Source organism: Carcharodon carcharias, chromosome 1 (assembly GCF_017639515.1).
Source record: "Carcharodon carcharias isolate sCarCar2 chromosome 1, sCarCar2.pri, whole genome shotgun sequence".
Lineage (NCBI taxonomy): Eukaryota > Metazoa > Chordata > Chondrichthyes > Lamniformes > Lamnidae > Carcharodon > Carcharodon carcharias.
In genome coordinates, this window is record NC_054467.1 from 33,034,605 (window position 1) to 33,055,625 (window position 21,021).

At 42.2% G+C, this 21,021-nt stretch overlaps 1 protein-coding gene across 1 annotated transcript in view; it reads right to left on the bottom strand.

Annotated features, from left to right (window-relative positions):
* Positions 1-21,021, bottom strand: part of inpp4b (inositol polyphosphate-4-phosphatase type II B) — a 900,896-nt gene that overhangs the window by 494,493 nt on the left and 385,382 nt on the right. Inside the window, exon 5 of the mRNA XM_041213287.1 lies at positions 2,336-2,548. Coding sequence (XP_041069221.1) covers positions 2,336-2,548 — 213 coding nt within the window. The remainder of the gene's footprint in view (positions 1-2,335; positions 2,549-21,021) is intronic.

Genomic DNA, 21,021 nt, shown 5'->3' on the forward strand with positions numbered 1-21,021 from the left:
TAAAGAGAACTGATTAACAAACTATTTTCTTTTTCCACAGTTAAGAAAATCATATGTTCGTATACTGGGTAAATGTATGCATCATATTGTGAAACCCCTGTCATCTTTATCTTGTTTCTTCCTGCCTTCAATAACAAAGCTGCCGTTAAAGAGGCAATTTTTCTTTTAAGGATTTCTGACAAGAAATCAATAAGGTGAAAAGCCTCTTATGACAAAAGCAGAAAATCCTTTAGCTTGTGCATCACTTGCAAAATTATATCTTACTTATACATGATTTTCTTCCCACCACTAATTTTGTTTATTTATCTTATATGTTAACAGGGGGAACACAGTCTAATAGCAAAATAAAACCAATTCAACAGCTAACTCCAATTTTAAAAATACTTCATTTCATATTTCACTCTAAATAACATATTTTGATTAAAAAATATTAAAATAAATAGTGGAAATTGATATTAGAGCTGCAAAGCTTCACTTTAATGGGTCTCACCAGAACACATGGTCTGCCCATGGTGATAGATACAACGAGTCCATTGTCCCTGTCCTCAGACCAGAGGCTGTTACAAAGCAAAAATCAAAGACCAGAGAAAGACCAGAGATGGCAACATAGGTGGTCCCTCTCTCCTGTCTAATGTCCAGAGGAATAAGCCTAGATCAGACATGCCAACTCTTGTGAAATGATCAAGAGAGATGTGAATTATGAGTCAAATTTAGCCTGTCAATAATCTTGCAAGACAGCACAAAAAACTTTGGATTTGTAACAATCCTTTTGTGGATGTGCATCCAATCTCGGACTGCGCAGGTATATTTACTCTAGGCAGCTGACTGCAGAGTAAATCCAAAGTCTGTCGAAGCACATAGCTTTGTCAAGTTTGGAACATGAGTGAAGCTGCCTCTCACAGGGATTTCCACCTTGTGCCGTTATATGACTGCCTGAAACTCTTACCAAAACTGAAATGCCAATGCAGATTCAAGCTCACTAGGTGATGTGCTTGTAGACAGGCCTCTCACTCTGCGAGTTGAGTCCTCACCTTCCTCTGTTCAGCTCTCAGAATGCTGGCTGCTAGTTTTGACTTCAGTAGCTTACCACAAGGAGCACAGGCAAACAATATGCTCTGACCATCAAACTGAGAGCTCCTTTTCTCTCCCCCATTCTTACCTTCCTCTGACACTACAGGCTTTAAATATCCTAACTCACCAAACCTGAGTTCTATTTTTTCATGTATTGTATCTAGACTGCTACTCTAATCCCAATTCTTGTTTGTGCTGTGGACATTCTTTCTATCCAAAGTGTCTCAATGTTATGTGTAAAGCAATCACTTATTCTTTATATTGACAGTGACTGGGGAGGGAGGAGTTAGTTCCTACACAACTTATATGCTTGCAAGAAAGAAAGTTACAGGGCTTTGGGGAAAGTTGAAGGAAGTGCCGCAAATTGGATAGCCATAGCCATAATCATACTCTAATAATCCAGGCAGGATTTCTAAACTTTTTTGTGAGGCATTTTCAGATGTAGTAATAGAGGTTTCATAAAGAGCTCTGACATGTTACAGAATAAATAAGCTATGAACGAGGCTTATAAACCAACTGTCAATATATATTAGTTTATGCTCAAAAAGAATAGAAAGCCATGATTTTTACAGCAAATCTCTTGATTTTTAAGAATTTGGCTCATGACTTATGAGGTGGTGGGGTTGGCATGCCTGCAAGAGGAAGAGAAAATATGCCGCTGTCACTTCCAAAACAAAAAAATGATTTATGAGAATGTGTGCTACCAGAAAAAGTTTTATAGATGCAACAAAACACTTACTACAGAGCGAACCTGTAGACATTTTTGAACAAACTACACAATGTAAATCAACACAATGATAAAACTGAAGTGAACTTCAATTATACAAGGCTTTTTCCCAATGTTAGCCTTAGACAGCAAGGAGGGGGTTAATTATTCTAAAATAATCACCTATTAAAATGTTCTTGTTTTAGCAATGTTTCCAAGCAAGTGTTATTGTTGAAATAAGCTACGTGTTTTTAAAATAAGTGTGCTACTGTTATGATGCAATGATAAATAGCATGATCATACCACTTGTACAATTCAAGTTATATAAACCAAACTTCAACTTTAAGACATATTTTTAAAAAAGCAAAAATAATTGTATGTAAGTTAATTCATTCCATTTTATTTAATCAAAAAGAACCTTGATGAATGACTATAATATTATAATTTTCAATTTAATTTTAATCAGATCATTAATAACATCATAAATGTAGCCTTAAGGCCTAAAAATGATTTAAACCATTTGAAATCACAAAGAGTTTCATGCATTGTAAATCTTACTTATCAGTGGAGATGGTATCTCTGGTAGAAGGAGAATCTGATGGGTTCCATCTGGGTTTGTATTCGCTTTGATTTCCATGATGAGTTGCTGGAGGTATGCAATTCTCCTTTGCAAACCTTCAGAGTTTGCTTCTCGGAGTGCTGCAATCCAATCTCCACAGTCTGACTTTGAGACGGCTTCAAGATAAATCTCTGGCTCTCCACTCTGAAATGCTGCACTCAGAAAATCATTTAACACCTTCAGTAATCACGAATTTCACAAAGAAAGTGACAGGATTGATGCAATTATAGTGCGTAGCATTAGCCATCCATCTTCCCTGCCAGCATTTCAAATGCCTAATACACCTCTGAAAGCTACCTCTGCTGTTTTTACATTCAGTGCACTTTCTCACAGTCGCACAGTAGTTCCTAAAGCAATTAATACAATACAAAACTAGGTGGCAGAATTATCAAGAAAAAGGACTCTGCACTAGCAGCTTCTGTTCTGCTGGAATCAGTAGTGCCCATTTTCTTAGAATCCAATGAACTGCGAGACAGAATTCTGGCAGAAAGGCTGCGGGGATTGACTAAGGTGAATGTGCCCATTTTCTCAGCAATAAAAGCTATATTTTATGCTTGGTTAACCTTCCATGCTTACCAGTGTGGCACTCATAAGTTTCTGATCATGATATGGCATGACACAACTTTCATGAACAGCCAACAGATTATATGGGAGCATTACAAACATTTTTGCAACCAGAGGAATAGGCAGAACAGGATATCACACTTGGTTAATGATAAGACAGCCATATAACTCATGCACCTGCCTTCCTATGCTTATGCATCCAAATAAGTGGACTTGCTACTTTCGTTTCAGAAGATGCAGAAGGAATTTGGAGTCTGATCACTCAGTCATTTTTAGATGGCTATGAGCATGCAAACATGCGAATGTGCACAGGACCATACAAAATAAGCGGAGCAGGCTATTTGGCCATTTGATCCTTCTCCACTATTTGCTAAGATCATGGCTGATCTGATTGTGGTCTCAACTCTACTTTCCTGCCTAGCCCCTGTACCCTTTGACTGCCTTGTCAATCAAGAATCTATCCAACTCTGTCTTAAAAATATTCAATGACCCTGCCTCCACCGCTCTCCGGGGAAGAGAATTCCACAGACTAATGACCTTCAGAGAAAAGATTTTCCCCATCTACATCTTAAACTTATTTTTAAACTGTGTCCCCTATCGTTCCTGTCTTTCACACAAGGAGAAACATCCTTTCAGCATCCACCCTGTCAAGGCCCCTCAGGATCTTACATGTTTCAATAAGATCACCTCTCATTTTTCTAAACTCAAATGGATACTGGCCCAATGTGTCCAATCTTTCCTCATAAGATAACCCCTTCATCCTAGGAAATCAATACATCCTATACCATCACCCTAGAAATATGAACCATCAGTGGTCCAGAACCTGAATTATCACAATTCAAATTTGTTGAGAGACTTAGCATGACCAATCAAAACAGCACCTGCACATCAGTTCGGGTTGGAACAAATCACTAACAGCACTTCATTTGTGAATAAGCTTCAGTCTCAAACTCTACCAATAATTCTTGGAACTGTAACCTTCATAAAATTAAACTCTACTGCAATGCACTTTTGTAGGTTAGGAAGCTTGTTCAATTGACACTCATTTAACAATGATATAAAGTGCACCATACACTTGTGCAGCTCTCTGCTTAACTCAAAGACAAGCACACTGGAGGTCATTTTAACCTAATCCACCTGGTGTGAAGCAGCCGGGGATCTGTCCCCAATTTTATACCCTGCCTGATGTTACTTTCCACACAGGGGCCTGAATTTTGCCGTTGGCAAGCAGGGGGCGGGGCCCACTCAACGCACAAAATGATGTGGGGAGACATCAGGGGGAACCCCTGACGTCACCGCACCTCATTTAAATCTTCAGGAAGGCGGGGGCACAGCAAAATCAGCCGCAGGCCTGCCGACCTGTCAATGGCCAATTGAGGCCATTGACAGGATCATTAAAACAATTAAAGGACCTGCCCGTCCAACCTTAAGGTTAGCAGGCAGGCCAGGAGCCCCAGTGGGAATAGAAAAAACATGAAACCTCATCCACCGGTAGGATGAGGTTTCATATAAGGATTTAAAAAGTTTAATAAAGTTTTAGTGAAATTTATGAACATGTCCCATCTCATGTGACATTGTCACATGAGGGGGACATGTTAAGGAGTTTTTTTTTCTCTATTTTTAATGTTTTCACAACTGTCAGCGACCTCCCTGAGGCAGCACTTAGCCTCAGGGAGATGTGCGCTCTTTCATGCACGTGTGAAAGAGCGCACTCTCGTATTTGGGGAATCCCCCCACCATGAGTTTCCCACCAGGCAGATTAGGATAAAATGATCCACAATGAGTTCGCTGTGGCATCTGTGACTATCTTTGAGCTTGTAAGCAGGCGTGGCTTGTTAAACTGTGCTATTTGAAATTTACTTATATATTGTAATTTATTAAAATATCATTTACAATGCCAAGGATGAAAGCATTGCATTTTGCATTTGTATTTTTTGACTTAAGATAACAGTGGCAGAAGGTGACACACAATTAACAATTTTAATTAGATGCTTCTGAAGAGAGAATGAATTGAAAGATATGTATAGAAGGCACCCTTATCCTGTGCCAGTGAAAACTCTCAGAAACAGGAATGGGGATGGGAATCCTGAAATCAAGTCCCACCTGCCATTTTTAAAGAGCTGCAGTGAAAATCTGGGCCAAAATGTCTCTGTGCAGTTTCTAACTTGGTGCCTCAATTTTAAAAATCAATGTTTGATGTGATTTCCAGCAAATGTATTTTGACCTAATTGTCATGGTAGAATAGCAGATAAATCCAGAGACCTGTACTGTCAAGGTACCTTAATACCTTATACATTTCAATTGTTATGATCCTCGATCAGACCACCAAGTTTCTGGTATGATCTGGATCAGGACCAATAACTTTTTTGTTTAAAGTAGATAAAGGTTGAGATCCCAGGTACTTACTCAGAGAATAAAGCCACAAGACTCCATGGTTTTTGAACAAACTAAATAAGCCTTCTGATACATAGCCAGAAAACTAAAATAATTTACAATATCTATCTTATATTCTAACATTCAGAATCAACATGAGCTACATATGAATAAATAGGCAAGCTGCAGTTGAACACACACCACACTGCACAATAAATGGCAGATGGGACCAAGGCAGATCCACGGATTTCTCAATAACCCACCCAGATGTAACCAGTGAGAGTTATACAATCTCATTAAAAATCTGTCTCCCTCGTGAGGGATTCCAAACATTTTTCACTTTCAAAGGTCAAGTCTCTGAATTCCCTCAAAGCTGCTCCAACTTAGACTGTCTCAGCAACTGTCCACCTCCCACGGTTTCAATCTCATCCCCCAAGATGACATTCCCCTGGATTCCCAAGTCTGCACACCAAACCCCAAAAATTATGGATAGCTTCAATCCATTCAACCTTTCATTCCATCATTCTAACTGTATTTGATCTCTGATTCCAGAATGCATTACATTGCATGCCATCCTATCTCATCCACCATTTTTTTCTCTTCAGCCTAGAGATAAATGCAGTAGGAAACTGGTTGTACTTCTTTCATTGCCGAGGCCTGGGAATGCCACAAGCCATGATCATGACCTGCAATGTTGGCTCCACTCTTGAACAGATCCTTTCCTTTTTTGGAAAGCTCATGATATATCAAAGCATTACTTCAACTGCCTTTTCTCAATTATTTACAATCAAAACCATTATTTCAAATGAATATTTTTTTCATACATGTTAGCGATGTGAGAAACACTGGCATTGATAGCCCTAGCTGCCCTGAGGTGGTGGTGAGGTCTCTCATGGTGATGGTATCCCCACAATAGTGCTAAGTTTGGAACCATAGGATATTGACTCCACATTGATGGAAGAAAGCAGCACACATCCATGCCAGGATGGTGCATGGCACAGAGGGGAACTTGAAAGTGGTGACATTCTTAAGATTTTGCTGTTCATGTCCTTTTTTGTAGTCAAGATCGAAAGGTTGGTAGGTGATGTTCAAGTTGTGCTTGCTGATGCGTTGTGCAGATAGAACACACTATAGCCAGAGCAGATTCTGATTCCAGTGATGGAAGTACTAATCAAGGGAACCATTATGTCTTGGATGGTGTAAAACTTCAGGTGTTGCTGCTGTGCCCATCCAGACAAATGGTGAGTATTCCATCACAATCATGACTTGGTTTTTCAAGATCAGAAGATGAGCCACTCAATACAGGGTATTCATCGTCGGTCCTAATTTTGTATTGATATAGCTGATCCAGTTAAGCAGCTGGTTCATGGTCATCTCCGGGTGTTGATAGCAGGGTTTAATGATGATAGTATTGCTGAAAGGCAGGGATGCTGTTTGGGCTATTTCTTGTTGGAACTGATCATTACCTGATGCTTGCATGATGCAAAAGTTACCTGCCACTCATCATTGCAAGTCTGGACCACTTAAAATGATTCTGTAAACAAAATGAATTAAAAATTCCTCTGCCAGACCCCTCTCAAAATGTCTTGGATATGAAATAATGAATTTTAGGTGTAAGTAATTTTAGGCACAGACCAAATTCAGCTTTGCTTGCCTGATTCCTTGCATCCATTATCCTATGAAACTAGATCAAAGTCTAGTATCTCCCTCTCAACAGTCTTATATTCTGTTAATTGTTCAAGTTTTATTTTCCATTTTCGGTCTAACGTGTAGACTACCAACAATTTCCCACATATGAATGACATCTTAATCTTTGAAGCAATCATAAAACAACGACAGGAATTTATAAGGTTTCATAAAGTTAGGAAAACATTTAGCAATCATATAACCTTTTCACCAACATGATGCACACTCCATGAGGAACTGAAAGGTACATAAATTATGAAAGCTTGACATCTGTAAAAACATAGGCACAGGTTTTATATTTTTTTTATATTTTTTTTTCCTTTTCCCACCTATTTCTATTATTATTTTTACAATTTATTTCCATATTGTTTTATCTCCACCTTTTACCCTATTTCAATCCTCTCCCCCCTTCCCACCCCCACTAGGGCTATCTGTCACTTGCTCGTCCTGCTTTCTACCCTTAATGTCACCATTAGCACATCCTTTAGCTAATATCACCACTGTCAACACCCCTTTGTCCTTTTGTTTATGATATCTTTGGCAATCTCTCCTTTGGCCCACCTATCAATGGCCCTCTATCCAACTTCACCTGTCCAAACCCCCTTAAACAGCTTTTATTTCACATTTCTATTTCTCTTTAGTTCTGCTGAAGAGTCATACGGACTCGAAACATTAACTGTCTTCCACTCCACAAATGCTGTCAGACCTGCTGAGTTTTTCCAGCAATTTTTGTTTTTGTTTCAGATTTCCAGCATCTGCAGTATTTTGCTTTTATCTTACTGCAAAGTACTTTCCTGACGTCAGCTGAAACGCAAGCTTGAAACAGTGGGCGGATTTTAATGTAGGCGACAGGGGTCTCACCCACCAGCTGGAGAGCCAACAACAGCCCCATGACGCCTCATTTTGGGAAGAGGCCTATCTGATTAAGTGCCAATTAGGCATTCAACTGGGCAGCAGCGGGCCTTCCCCTGGATCAAGGACCTGCGGGGAGGAGATGCCGCCCACTGAGAGCTGCTGGACAATCAGAGGCTGGCAGCAACTTATTGTTCACCTGTATCACCGAAAAGGTGGTGGCAGCTGTCTGTAATGTACCCGCCTGAGACCCAGGATCGCCAAGGGACCCAGGCCACAGGTGAGTAATGGCGGGAAGGGGATCACAGAGGAGGAGGAGGCATGGGGTCGACATCAAGGGCAGAAGGGTGGCTTTCAGCGGGCCCCCTCATTCCTAATGCCAGGTCTCTAATCAGGCACCCAGCATCTTTGAATGACACTTCGCCACCTCGAAGCTCATAAGCAACCCCAACAGGGGTCACTTTTTGGGCTTCCTGCGTGGTGAGTTCCCCGCCTGCTGCTGGATGAATACCAGCAGGGGTGGAATGAGGCCATTTAGTGGACATTAATCACCCATTTAAGGGCCTCAATTGGCAGCGGCAGGACGGAAAGGCCATCAACCAGTCTTCAGATTTAATCGGTGCAGAGGCGGGAAATGGCGGGGTCCCCACTCAGCACCCTCCCATCTGATTAAATGCCCCCTGTCACCAAACTCGCCACAGGGGAGGGTATTAAATTCTGCCCAAAATGTTCAAATTTTTTCAAATTTCCCACTTGCAGGTCATTCAAAGGCGAATGCCACCAACTAGAAAGCTGTTACCAGTCCTCATCTAAAAAGGTAACAGCTCCAAATAAAGAAACATAGAACAGGAGTAGGCTATTTAGCCACCCGAGTCTGTTCTAAAATTCAATTAGATCAAGGCTGGTCCATTCACCTGCCTTGGTTCCATATTCCTCAATACCCTTGTGTAACTGAATTGTGATAATCAATCTTGGTTTTGAAATTTTCAATTGACCTAGCTTGGGAATGGTTGGGGTTGGGAGGTTGAAGGCAGCAGGTAGCATCGTACCTAAATGGTCCTAGGTCTAATTTTAAGATAATGCAACTTTCTTCTAAACTATATAGTTTCTATATAGTTTATAGAAACTATAGTTTCTCTCTACATACCCTACCAAATCCTTTAAATATCTTAAACATCTCAAATATATCACCCATAACCTTTTATACTCAAGGGAATGCAAAATTAGTCTAAGCAACCTGACCTCACAACTTAATGCTTTTGCCATTCTGATGAATCCAAAACTCCCTTCTAAGGCCAATATATCCTTTCTGATTTGTAGCACTCAGAACTGAACTCAGTACCCCAGATTCAGGGCATTCCACGGAGAATGCACCAGGGAAGAGTTATCCTCTAAGCCAGTGTAATGCCGGGTATGTAAGCCGTACATCCCAACTACTGGTGAATCGTATCAAAAAGCGTGTCCCTTCGGCTGTTTGCAACAGGCAGAGTACTGATTGTAATCAACCAGTCTGTGCTTGAAAAACTCAGAACATAATATCCAACATTAGATATGATGCCACAATTTGACAACACTTACTGGACAATCCTGAGTATGTTAAGAATTACACGAACAACCAATTTAAGATTATCAGTCAGGCTCTCAATGTGGCTCACTTACATTTGCTACGTATATTCATGCGCAGGGCCCTGTCCTCTGCAAGCAGAAAGAACATGTCAGACATTGTGCCTTTTTCAATTAAACAAAACCATGGGGGACAACTGTCCCTTGGTGCACTCTCCATGGCAAGCCTTGACCAATCAGATTCCACTTGTCAACCAATCAGTGCTCTTTTCTCATGCAGTATAAATTGTTGTTCCTTTTGAAATTTAGTATTCTTGCATTTGTCCTGATGCATGCAAGATGAAAAGCTTCAACAGCATGTCTCTTTTTTCAGCAATAAAAAAGACCTTAGTCAGAAGTAGTCTATGACTCGATACTAATGTAAAATCTAAACTTTTTGGTGTAATTTCCATTTCACAATTCCACTTTAAATCGATTTTGAGTACAAATGTTATTATCATTTTAAGAGACTAGGATGAATTCTACATTGATCACCTTCTGCGAAGTCATGATTCCTTAATGGAAACTATTCCATTTTGCCTGCAGTGCATCATCTTCATCTCCACCGGGTAATTTATTGGACAATGTAAATCGTGTTTTAGCTTTGGTTCTTCAAAGAAACGTTTTCTTCATCTCTTTTGCAAGTCTAAGCAACAGCCATCCTTTTCAACATCAACAACTTACTTTTATATAACACCTTTAACACAGCAATTATCAATATAAAGTTTTGACACTGAGCCACATAAAGGAGATATCAGGACAGATGACCAAAAGCTTGATCAAAGGGGTAGATTTTAAAGAGCATTTTAAACATCCTGGGCGTTATCATTAACCAGAAACTGAACTGGACCAGTCAGGTAAATACTGCGGCGACAAGAACAGGTCAGAGGCTGGGAATTCTGAGGAAAATAACTCACTTCCTGACTCTCCAAAGCCTGTCCACCATCTTCAAGGCACAATCATGAGTGTGATTGAATAGCGTCCATTTGCTTGGATGAGTGCAGATCCAACAACGCATGAGGTTAGACAACATCCAGGACAAAGCAGCCTGCTTGATTGGCATCCCATCCACCACCTTCAATATTAACTCCCTCCACCACTGATGCACAGTGCCAGCAGTGTGTACCATTTATAAGATACACTGCAGCAACTCACCAAGGCTCCTTCAATAGCACCTTGCAAACCTGTGACCTCTACCGTCTAGGAGGACAAGGGCAGCAGACACATGGGAATCCCACCACCTGCAAGTTTCATTCCAATCCACACACCATCCTGACTTGAAACTATATCCTTGTTCCTTCACTGTTGCTGAATCAAAATCCTGGAACTCCCTTCCTAACAGTACTGTGGGTGTATCAACACCGGATGAACTGCAGCAGCTCAAGAAGGCGGCTCACCACCACCTTCTCAAGGCCAATTAGGGATTGGCAGCAAATGCTGGCTGAGCCAACGACGCCCACATCCCCCAAAAGAATAAAAAGAGAGAGGTGGAGTGGCAGGTGTTTAAGGAGGAAATTCCAGAGGTTAGGGCCTCAAGAGCTGAAGGTATGGCTACGAATGGTAATGCAATTAAAATGGTGGATACGCTGGATGCTAGAATTGAAGAAGTGTAGAGATCTCAGAGGGTTGTAGGCCTAAAAGGGGTAAGGGGGTCACAGAGATGGGGAGGGATGGAAGCAAAACCATAAGCGATTTGCAGACAGGGATGAGAATTTTAAAATCGAGGTGTTTAACTGGGTGCCAAGGTATGCCAGCAGGCCCAGGGGTGATACGAAAAGTGACTTGGAGCAAGTTAGGTACAAGCAGCATGTTTTGGATTAACACAAGTTCATGTAGGCTGGAAGATGGGATGGCAGCCAAGAAAGCATTGGGATATTCAAGTCTAGAGGTAACAAAGGAATGGATGATGGTTTCAGCAGCAGATAAGCTGAGTCAAGGTCGGAGTCGGACAATGTTATGCAGGGGGAGGAAGCAGTCTTGGTGATGGGGTAGATAGGTGGTCAGAAGCTCATCACTAAAGCACCAAGATTGTGAATAGTCTGGCTGAACTTCAGTTGCCAGGGAGAGAGATGGAAACAATGGTCAGGGAACAGTTCTGGGGATCAAAGACCATGGCTTCAGTCTTCCCATATTAATCTGGGAGAGATTTCTGCTCATCCAATTCTGACTGTCAGGCAAGAAATGTGACAATGCAGAGAGGAGCCAAGGGAAGTGGTGGTGCGATAGATCCAGGTGTCATCAGCGTAAAGGTGGAACCTGATGGGTTTTTTCAGAAGATATTGCCAAGGGGCAGCATGTTGATTAGAAATAGGAGGAGGCCAAAATTTGTTGACTCCAGATGTAATGGTGAAATAATGGGAAGGGAAGCTAGTTTCATATGATTCTCTGGCTTTGATTTGATAGATAAAACTGAAAGCAGTTCCACCTAGCAGAATAGGCGATAGAGGAGGATTTTATGGCCAACTATGTCAAAGAGGCCATAGGTTGGTTGAGAAACATGAGCAGGGATAGTTTACCACATGCAATGTCCTTTATGACTTTAAGGACTGCTTGAGTACGATGTCAGGGAGAAAACCGAATTGGAGGGATTCAAACGTGGAATTGCTGGAAAGCTGGGTAGAGATCTGGAAGATCTTCAAGAGCTTTGGAAATGAAGGGAAGTTGGATTTGGGCTGGTAATTTACAAGGACAGAAGGGTCAAGGGTGGAACTTTTGAGGAGAACTGATGGTTACCGAATTGAAGAGGAAAGGGTCAGTACCGGAGAACAGGGAGCTGTTAACAATGTCAACTAACAAGGAGACAAGGAAAGGAAGCATCTCTTGCAAGTCTAAACAATAGCTACCCACTTCTTTGCCCTAATGGATTCAGTCTTAGTCCTTTCATCAGTTAGTACTCTTGGCTTCACTGTCTCCACTGACCTTAAGTTGGAAACCCTACATCTTCTTCATTGCTAACTTTGTTGCAAAACTCTTATTTTCTTCCCAAAATCCCTCAACTCTCTATAAAGCCTATAAGCTATCTATAAAAATAAATGAGATATCATTTGGGGATCAAAGGTTGTGAGGTGACTATCACCTTCTTTACTAGATGGGTCTTGGCTAATGTTTCATTAACAAAACGGAGGCTGATCCCAGATTGGAAGTCCTCTCTGGATCTACAGCCTCTCACTTCAACTCCTGTCCACCCTTTCTCATGGTGAACCCCGTAAACCTCTACCTCATAGTGGAGGGACAGATGTTGGAAGGGTGAAACAAAGTCCACTGCATCATGGAAGATGACATCAAGTATTTGGTACTTTCAGCAGATATGGCACAATGTTCACAGTGTGCACTGTGGTGAAGCACAAAAGTACGTCCATCCATTGCAACTGCCAAGCTATCGAGTCATCTCCGATCCTCCTCGTCTTTGGGGTCATGCAAAAGCAGCCAAGAGAGTGGGGCAGTAGCACGCATCCTTCCTCCACTATGATTAAATGTCAGCTGTAACGTGCAAACACACAACCCGAGTCCTACAGCAACGGAAGCAGGCAAAGGGACAGATGCAGTCACACTGGAAGTCATAATCCTCATTCTGCACATGGGTGGTCCTTAGATAATGGTCAGTCACCAGATGTACCAGAAAATATAATCAGTGTCAGGCAGCACAGTGTGATGATTTAGCTCCCCTAATTAGGGATGCACAGCTAGCTGGTTTTCAGCGGAGGAGCTAATAAAAGGAGACTAGACAAAGTTTGTTTCTTAAGTTACTGCCTTGCATACCACAGCTGGAGTGACTCAATCTAGCTGACACCCTTAAAAACAGCCTAACAAACTTCAGTATTACAGACCACCTCTATTAGGGAAACACTACAGCTGACCACCCCACGTGAAGGCAAGCGCTGACATTTGATTCAACATGTTTCAAGGACCATCTCTGCCAAACTTGCAAAATCCAACATTCTCAGAGGAAGGGCAGAGGTAACACAGCTGCAGATGTTTCCCTAAGGCCAAAAAGAACATGAATTGCCAGTTCTGTGGACATTCATGCTAATCCCCCATCGGACTTTTTAGTCATGAGAGGACCCACGGAAGATGAGGAAATCATTTGCAGCTTGGACATACTCAAACAACAAGGAGCCTACCACAAGATGAGGTGCCATTCTGTACTCTTGAACAGAATGCAACAATATGCCTAACATTTGACAGGGAATCATTCTTTCACCACAGCCTTTCAACCTCACACTGCCTCAGTCTATCTATTGACACCACTGTGTCATCTAATGAGTTGGAGATGCGGTGGAGCTTAAGGCAAGCAAGTATATTTTGCAACCAGGTGTGATTAACTGAGGAATCTCCATTCTGGTCAGGGATCATAGCATTATGTTAGGCAATCATCTTTCTGGGTGCTTTCTAATTTAGTCAACATTACTATGCTAAGTACACCTTCAGCATATTTCTCTTGCTCCTCCTTAGCTTCAGATACACTATTCCACATACTCTTTCTTGAATCTTTACTGTTCAGTGTTAACATGAAGACTTATCTCAAAGTTTCCTACTCATATCTAATGTTCTCCTTTCCTCTTACAGTCCAACCTCCTCCACCTTCAGGTAACATGCCCTAAGAGGGCGTTGGTGATCATGGACTTCCATTGGATTGGCCCATGATTATGCTCGGCAAAGTACTGCAGTGATTTGCTGTTGTCTTCTGCAATGTGGCTGACCAGGAAACTCTCCCGCTTTTACCACCTGCCATCGGGTGTATTAGAAGGATTTACAGGCTGATAATCGTCCTGCTTGACCACGTTATGAATGTACCTTCCGTGACCCATCAAGTCCTGAAGTGGGGCTTGAACCCGGAGCTTCTAGCTCAGAGGTAGGGATGCTACTACAGTGCCACAATACCTCCTACAATCCATAGCCTTTTACAACCTAAGCTTGGAGTCACCTAATCACCGTTTGCTGACAAACTCACCTTTTCTCCTAAGCTTTCAACCTAGCTCCACCCAGGATCCACAATAAAAAAATACAGTGAACATTTATTAAGTAACATAACTCTTAATGAACTGCCTTAACATCTACACAGTGAGATGGAATAAAAATGGTTAAATATGTTCATGGTAACTCATCAGTGCTATTGTTCTTCAGGATACAAAGTATATTTGACTTTCAGAAAAAGGATAGATTTTTCTTCAAATCATTAAGCAGAAAGTGTTATTTTGAAAGAAAATCATTCTGTGAAAGGTTACAGTTGATCCTCTTAACACAAGCTACAGTGATGGGATTATGGCTTCTGTGATTCCAGTCATGGGTTTTCCTGCGGAATTATATATCCACTAAAGAATGTTGTTTGCACAAAAATGTGCTCAAAAACTTGGAAATAAAATGGCTGCCACAAAGGTTAGGCACAACAGCTTACAGTATGAAAATTATAAATTCTGCACTTCTATCCCAATATTGCAAGATGCTGCTACAAAAAATGCAAGCTCAATAAGGATTCAGTCCTTAAAAAGATGGTCCAATTAGGTCAAAAACTAAAGTGTATGTTTTTAGCTCTGGATTTAACTATCACATGTAAAGGAAGTCATATTGAGGCAAGTGTATAAAATGCTGAAGTCAAGATATAATAGCAAATCTATGCTCAAACCTTAGTAAGAACAATTTTGTGTAAAAGCAATATACTCATGGGTACCAATACCCCTCAAATCCTTCTTCCCATTCTAAATGTAACATTCTCTTCCCTGGTCCACTCCTCAGTCACTCTCAACACCCATCCCCTTTCCTACACCACTTTTCCATACAAGTAGGAGATGCAAAACCTGCCCATTTGCCTCCTCCTTTCTCACCATCCACAGGTGCAAACACAACTTCCGAGTGAAGCAACAATTTACTTCTTTCAATTTAGTATACTGATTCACTGCTCATGATATGGTCTCCTCTACGTTGAGGGGACCAAACACAGACTGGCTGACCATTTTGTAGAAGACCTCCATTCAGTGAGCAAGCATAACCCTGAGCTTCCTGTGGCTTATCATTTCAACTCCCCACCTTGCTGCAGCACTGACCTTTCTGTCCTTGGTCTGTCACTGTGTTCCAATGAAGGTCAACTCAAGCTTGAGGAACAGCACCTCATCCTTCAACTCAGCACTCTATAGTCTTCTGGACCAACACGGAATTCAATAATTTTAGCTCATAACTTCTGACCCCATCATGTTTTGTGTGTTTTTTTTATTTGCTGGTTCAGTATTTGTCTGGTTTCTTTCTTAATCACTTCACTTTGCATACACATGGCTGCTATCCAACCCTTCACACTTCATCTAGACATATCATTTGTTTTTTTTATTTTACCCATTACAATCCCTTTGGCTTTTGGACCGTGAAACCTTTTGTCATTTAATCTCTCCTGTCCTCCACTCTATCACAGACCTTCCCTTGTGTTCCTTTTCTCCCACCCTCCTCACTTTTTTAAAATTCATTTGTGGGATTTGGACATCACTGGCTAGGCCAGTATTTATTGTCCCTCACTAATTGCCCTTGAGAAGATGGTGGTGAGCTGCCTTCTTGAATCACTGCAGTCCATGTGGTGTAGGTACATCCACAGTGCTATTAGGGAAAGAATTCCAGGATTTTGACCCAGCAACAGTGAAGGAACAGCAATATCATTCCAAGTGAGTGGCTTGGAGGGGAGATTCCAGGTGGTGGAGTTCCCACATGTCTGCTGGCCTTGTCCTTCTAGATGGTAGTGGTCGTGAATTTGCAAGGTGCTGTCTGAGGAGCTTTGGTGAGTTCCTGCACTGTATCTTGTAGATGGTGCACACTGTTGCCACTGTGCGTCGGTAAAGGAGGGAGTGAATGCTTGTGGATAGAGTGCCAGTCAAGCAGGCTGCTTTGTCCTGGGTGGTGTCAAGCTTGAGTATTGTTGGAGCTGCATTTCATCCAGGCAAGTGGGGAGTATTCCATCACACTCCTGACTTGTGCCTTGTAGATTGTGGACAGGCTTTGAGGTGAGTTACTTGCTGTAGAGTTCCTAGCTTCTGACCTGCTGTTGCAGCCACAGTATTTATATGGCCAGTCAAGTTCAGTTTCTGGTCAATGAAACCCCCCAGGATGTTGATAGTGAGGGATTCAACAATAGTTATGCCATTGAATGCCAAGGGGCAATGCTTAGGTTCTCTCTTTGCTCAAAATCTATCACGTTCCTAACTTTTCTCAGTTCTGATAGAAGATCACAGACCTGAAACGTTAACTCTGTTTTTTCTCAACAGATGCTGCCTGGCCTGCTGAGTACTTCCAGCATTTTCTGCTTTTAAATTAACCCTTTTGTGCAATTTGGGCCTCCACAATAGAAGGAGAACATAGAGGCAATAGAGGGCACAGCATGCATTTACTAGGATGATATGCGGTATGGGGAAATATAAACATGAAGCAAGACTTCAAAAATTGAGGCTTTTTGTTAAAAGAAATTATAGGGCAATTTGACAGAGGCATCTAAAATTCTGATGGGATTTAGTAGATAGACCTGACTGTCTCCAGGGAGAGAGGGAACCAGAATGATGGAACACAGATATACAAGAGTTTAGGACAATAAACAGCTCAATGCTTCAGACAGACAGCAGAGTGTGGTACTGCTGCCAGCAAGTGTGGTAAAGGTGGAGCACAATGTCTACCCTGTTAAATAAAAACACAACCTGGCATAAAGGCACAATTTCCAAAAGACGTTTGATAAGGTGTCACACAAAAGGTTAATACACAAAATAAGGGCATGGAGTTAGGGTAATATTTTAGCATGGATGAAGAACTGGTTAATAGGCAGGAAGCTGAGAGTAGGAATAAATGGGGCATTTTCATGTTGGGAGCTATGATGAGTGGAGCATCTGAAAGAACAGTGCTGGCGCCTCAACTATTTACAACCTACTTTAATGATTTAGACAAAGCAATGGAGAGTAATATATTCATGTTTACTGAGAACAGAAAGTTAGGTGGGAATGTAAGCAATGAGGAGAACACAAAGAGGTAGCAAAGAGATTCTGGGCCTGAAATTCCTCAGAGTGGCAATCAGAGTCAAATTCCCACTGCACTCCTAGTTTTTTACCTTAATTTTTTTCACCTTGTCCCGGCCAGGTCGGGCCTCCGGGAGAGGGGGGTGGTATCAGCAAGGGGGTGTCAGGTCGGGACTGGGGTGGAGGTGTGGTGGGGCAGGGAGGATGGTGCAGTTGGGGTGGTGTGGGGGAGGGGGTGGAAACAGAGGAAGAATCCCTGTGGGTTGGGGAACTACTGTTGGGGAATGTTGCCCCTTGGGGCTGGGGGAAAGTAGTCAGGGGGATGGAGGGCGACACCTGGGGGGTCAGACGTGTGGGGTAGTCCTGTGGGGTGGTTTGTTAGGGGCGTGTGGGGAGTCCCATGGCTCTGTACAATAGTTACCCACAGATTAGAAGAGCTTCTAACTACCTCTGGGTAACTACTGATGTAACCCAGTCGGAACCATCCGATGTTTGCAATTTAAATTGCATTTTCGGTTGGTTCTCAGTGCAGGGCAATTGGCCAGGGGAAGTTTGCACTCTGAGCAATTGCTGTGCAAACCTTACCTGTAAACCTCTGAAGGGGATTCCCCAGCGCATCTTTGGGGTGCCCCCCAATATGACGCCCTGGAGCTCGGAAGTTACAGAAAGTTTAAGTGGTTGGATAACACAGTGACCAATGGAGTATGAAATCTGGAAGTGGGAGGTTATTCACTTTGGAGTAAGAATAAAAAACAGAATATTTATTTGAAGGCATGAAATTTCAGAGAAGCTTGTGTTTACGTGTAAAAAGAACACAAAGTTAGCAAGGTTAGCAGGTATATAAGTGATTAGGAAGGTAAATGGTGTGTTGACCTTTATTACAAGGGAATTGGAGTGCAAAGTATGGGACGGAATTAATGATCCATCAGAGGAGAGTTTGGAGACAGGGAGCCACTTGATTGGGCTGAAGGGTGAGGAATAGAGATCCCATGCCTTCCCAGCTTCCTCCTATCAAGCTCCGCGTGGGAAGGGAGGTCTTCCTGCCCAGAGGCCAATTGAGGTGCTTAAGTAGCCAACTAAGAATCATTTAACGTCCTCATCCCATTGCTGCTGGTATTCAACTAGTGGCAGCTGGGGAATACACCACAGGAATATAGGAACATAAGAAATAGGAGCAGGAGTAGACCATTCGAGCCTCTCCACCAGTCAACCAGATCATGGCTGATCTTCTATCTCACTGCCATTTCCCCACACTGTCCCGATATCCCTTTAATATCTAAAAATCTGTCAATCTCTGTCTTGAACATACTCAATGACTGAGACTCCACAGCCCTCTGGAGTAAAGAATTCCAAAGATACACCACCCTCTGAATGAAAAAATTCCTCCTAATCTCAGTCCTAAATAGCCTACCCCTTATTATGAGACTATGTCCCCTGTTTCTAGACTCACTAGCCAGGGGAAACATCCTTCCTGCATCTACCCAGTTGAACCATATAAGAATTTGTACGTTTGAATGATATCATCTCTCATTCTTCTAAACTCTAGAGAATACAGACCCAGTTTCCTCAATCTCTCCTCATAGGACAATCCTGCCATTCCAGGAATCAATCTGGTGAACCTTCGCTGCACTCCCTCTCTGGCAGGTATATCCTTACTTAGGTGTACACAATTCTCTAGGTGTGGAATTGCAGTATTCCTGTACTCAAATCCTCTTTTAATAAAGGCCAATGTACCATTTGCCTTCCTAATTGCTAGCTGCACCTGCATATGAGTTTTCAGTCACTCAAGAACAACAATACTGAAGTTCTTTTGGACATCAACACTTCCCAATCTCTCAACATTTAAGAAATACTCTGCATGTCTGTTTTTCCCACCAAAGTGGATAACATCACATTTTTCCACCTTATAATCCATATTCTTATCCACTCAGTAAGCCTGTCTAAAACCCCTTGAAGCCTCTTTGCATCCTTATTCACAATTTATATTCCCACCTAGTTTTGTGTCATCAGCAATCTTGGAATATTATAACTGATCCCCATATTCAAATCATTGATATGGGTTGTGAATATCTGGGGCCCAAGCACTGATCCTTGTGATACCTCCACTAGTCACAGCCTGCCAACCTGATAATGATCCGTTTATTCCTACTCTCTGTTTTCCTTCTGTTAACCTATTCTCAATCAATGTAAGTATATTAACACCCTATCCAGTGTGCTCTAATTTTGTTTATAAACCTCTTATGTGGGACATTATCAAAAGCCTTTTGAAAATCCAAATACACCACATCCATGGTTCCCTTTTGTCTACACTACTAGTTACATCCTCAAAAATACACCAACAGGTTTGTCAAACATGATTTCCCTTTCATAAATCCATATTGACTCTCCCCAATCCTACCATTATTTTCTACCTGTCCAGTTATCAGCTTCTTTATAAAAGATTCTAGCATCTTCCCTACTAGTGGGTCTGTAGTTCCCTATTTTCTCACTCCTTCTTTCCTTAAACAGTGGGGTTACATTTGCCACCTTCCAATCTGCAGGAACCGTCCCAAAATCTATAGCATTTTGGAAGATGACCACCAATGCATCTGCCATCTCTACAGCCACCTCTTTCAACCCTCTGAGGTGCAGATCATCAAGTCCAGGGGATTTATCAATTTTAAATCCAATTAATTTCTTCTGCACTACTTTTTTACTATTACTAATGGGCAAAATCTTCCCAGATTTGCACAAAGTGTAGTAAAGGGTTGGAAATAAATTGTTTTACCCACCAACTGCAATGGTGGGTTTTCGCGTCATGTCGTCCCATTCTTATCTCATCAATTATGCAGCCACACGCCATCTCACTGGTGGGCAGCTTCCAATTTTCCCACCATGCCATTACCTCACCACTTCCTCATGCAGGAGGCCATATTTAAACTGCAGCCGCGAACACACATCAATGCTTGCAGCCCACGACTGCTCCGGTGAAGACACGGCACCAAAAACTAAGAAGAGTACAGCCCCTCGATTCAGTGAAGCATCCCTGGGACACCTTCTCAATGCAGTGGAGGCCCACCTCAATGTCCTCTACCCCCTCTCTGGTCACAGGAGGCCTGTCAGTCTCACCATTCTGGCTTGGGAGGCAGTGGCAAAGGTGGTCAGTGCCAATGCCGCAGACAAAGAGGTCAGCCATGCAGTGCAGAAAACAGATAAATGATCTCATCCATGCCACCATGGTAAGACAACCATCTTATCACTCTAAACACATACTGACAAGCCTATCACACATTCACTGGCATCTCACTCAGTGCCAGCTCAAGGGACATCAACACACACTCTCTCACACACACCCCCTCACATTTCCATCTGACTTCGTCTCCTCTGGAGGCTGCCTCCTCAGCCCTCACCACCTTAAGGCCACTTACAGAAATCAACATGTGTGTGTACACACACACACAGACACGCACACACAGACACACGCACACACAGACACACACACATCTTGCCCTGCCCTTGCCCAAGACCACTTCTTCCTCTCCCCCAAGCAAGCCCTAGCCCTGCAGCTATTGAAAAGCCACCCCCACCTTACG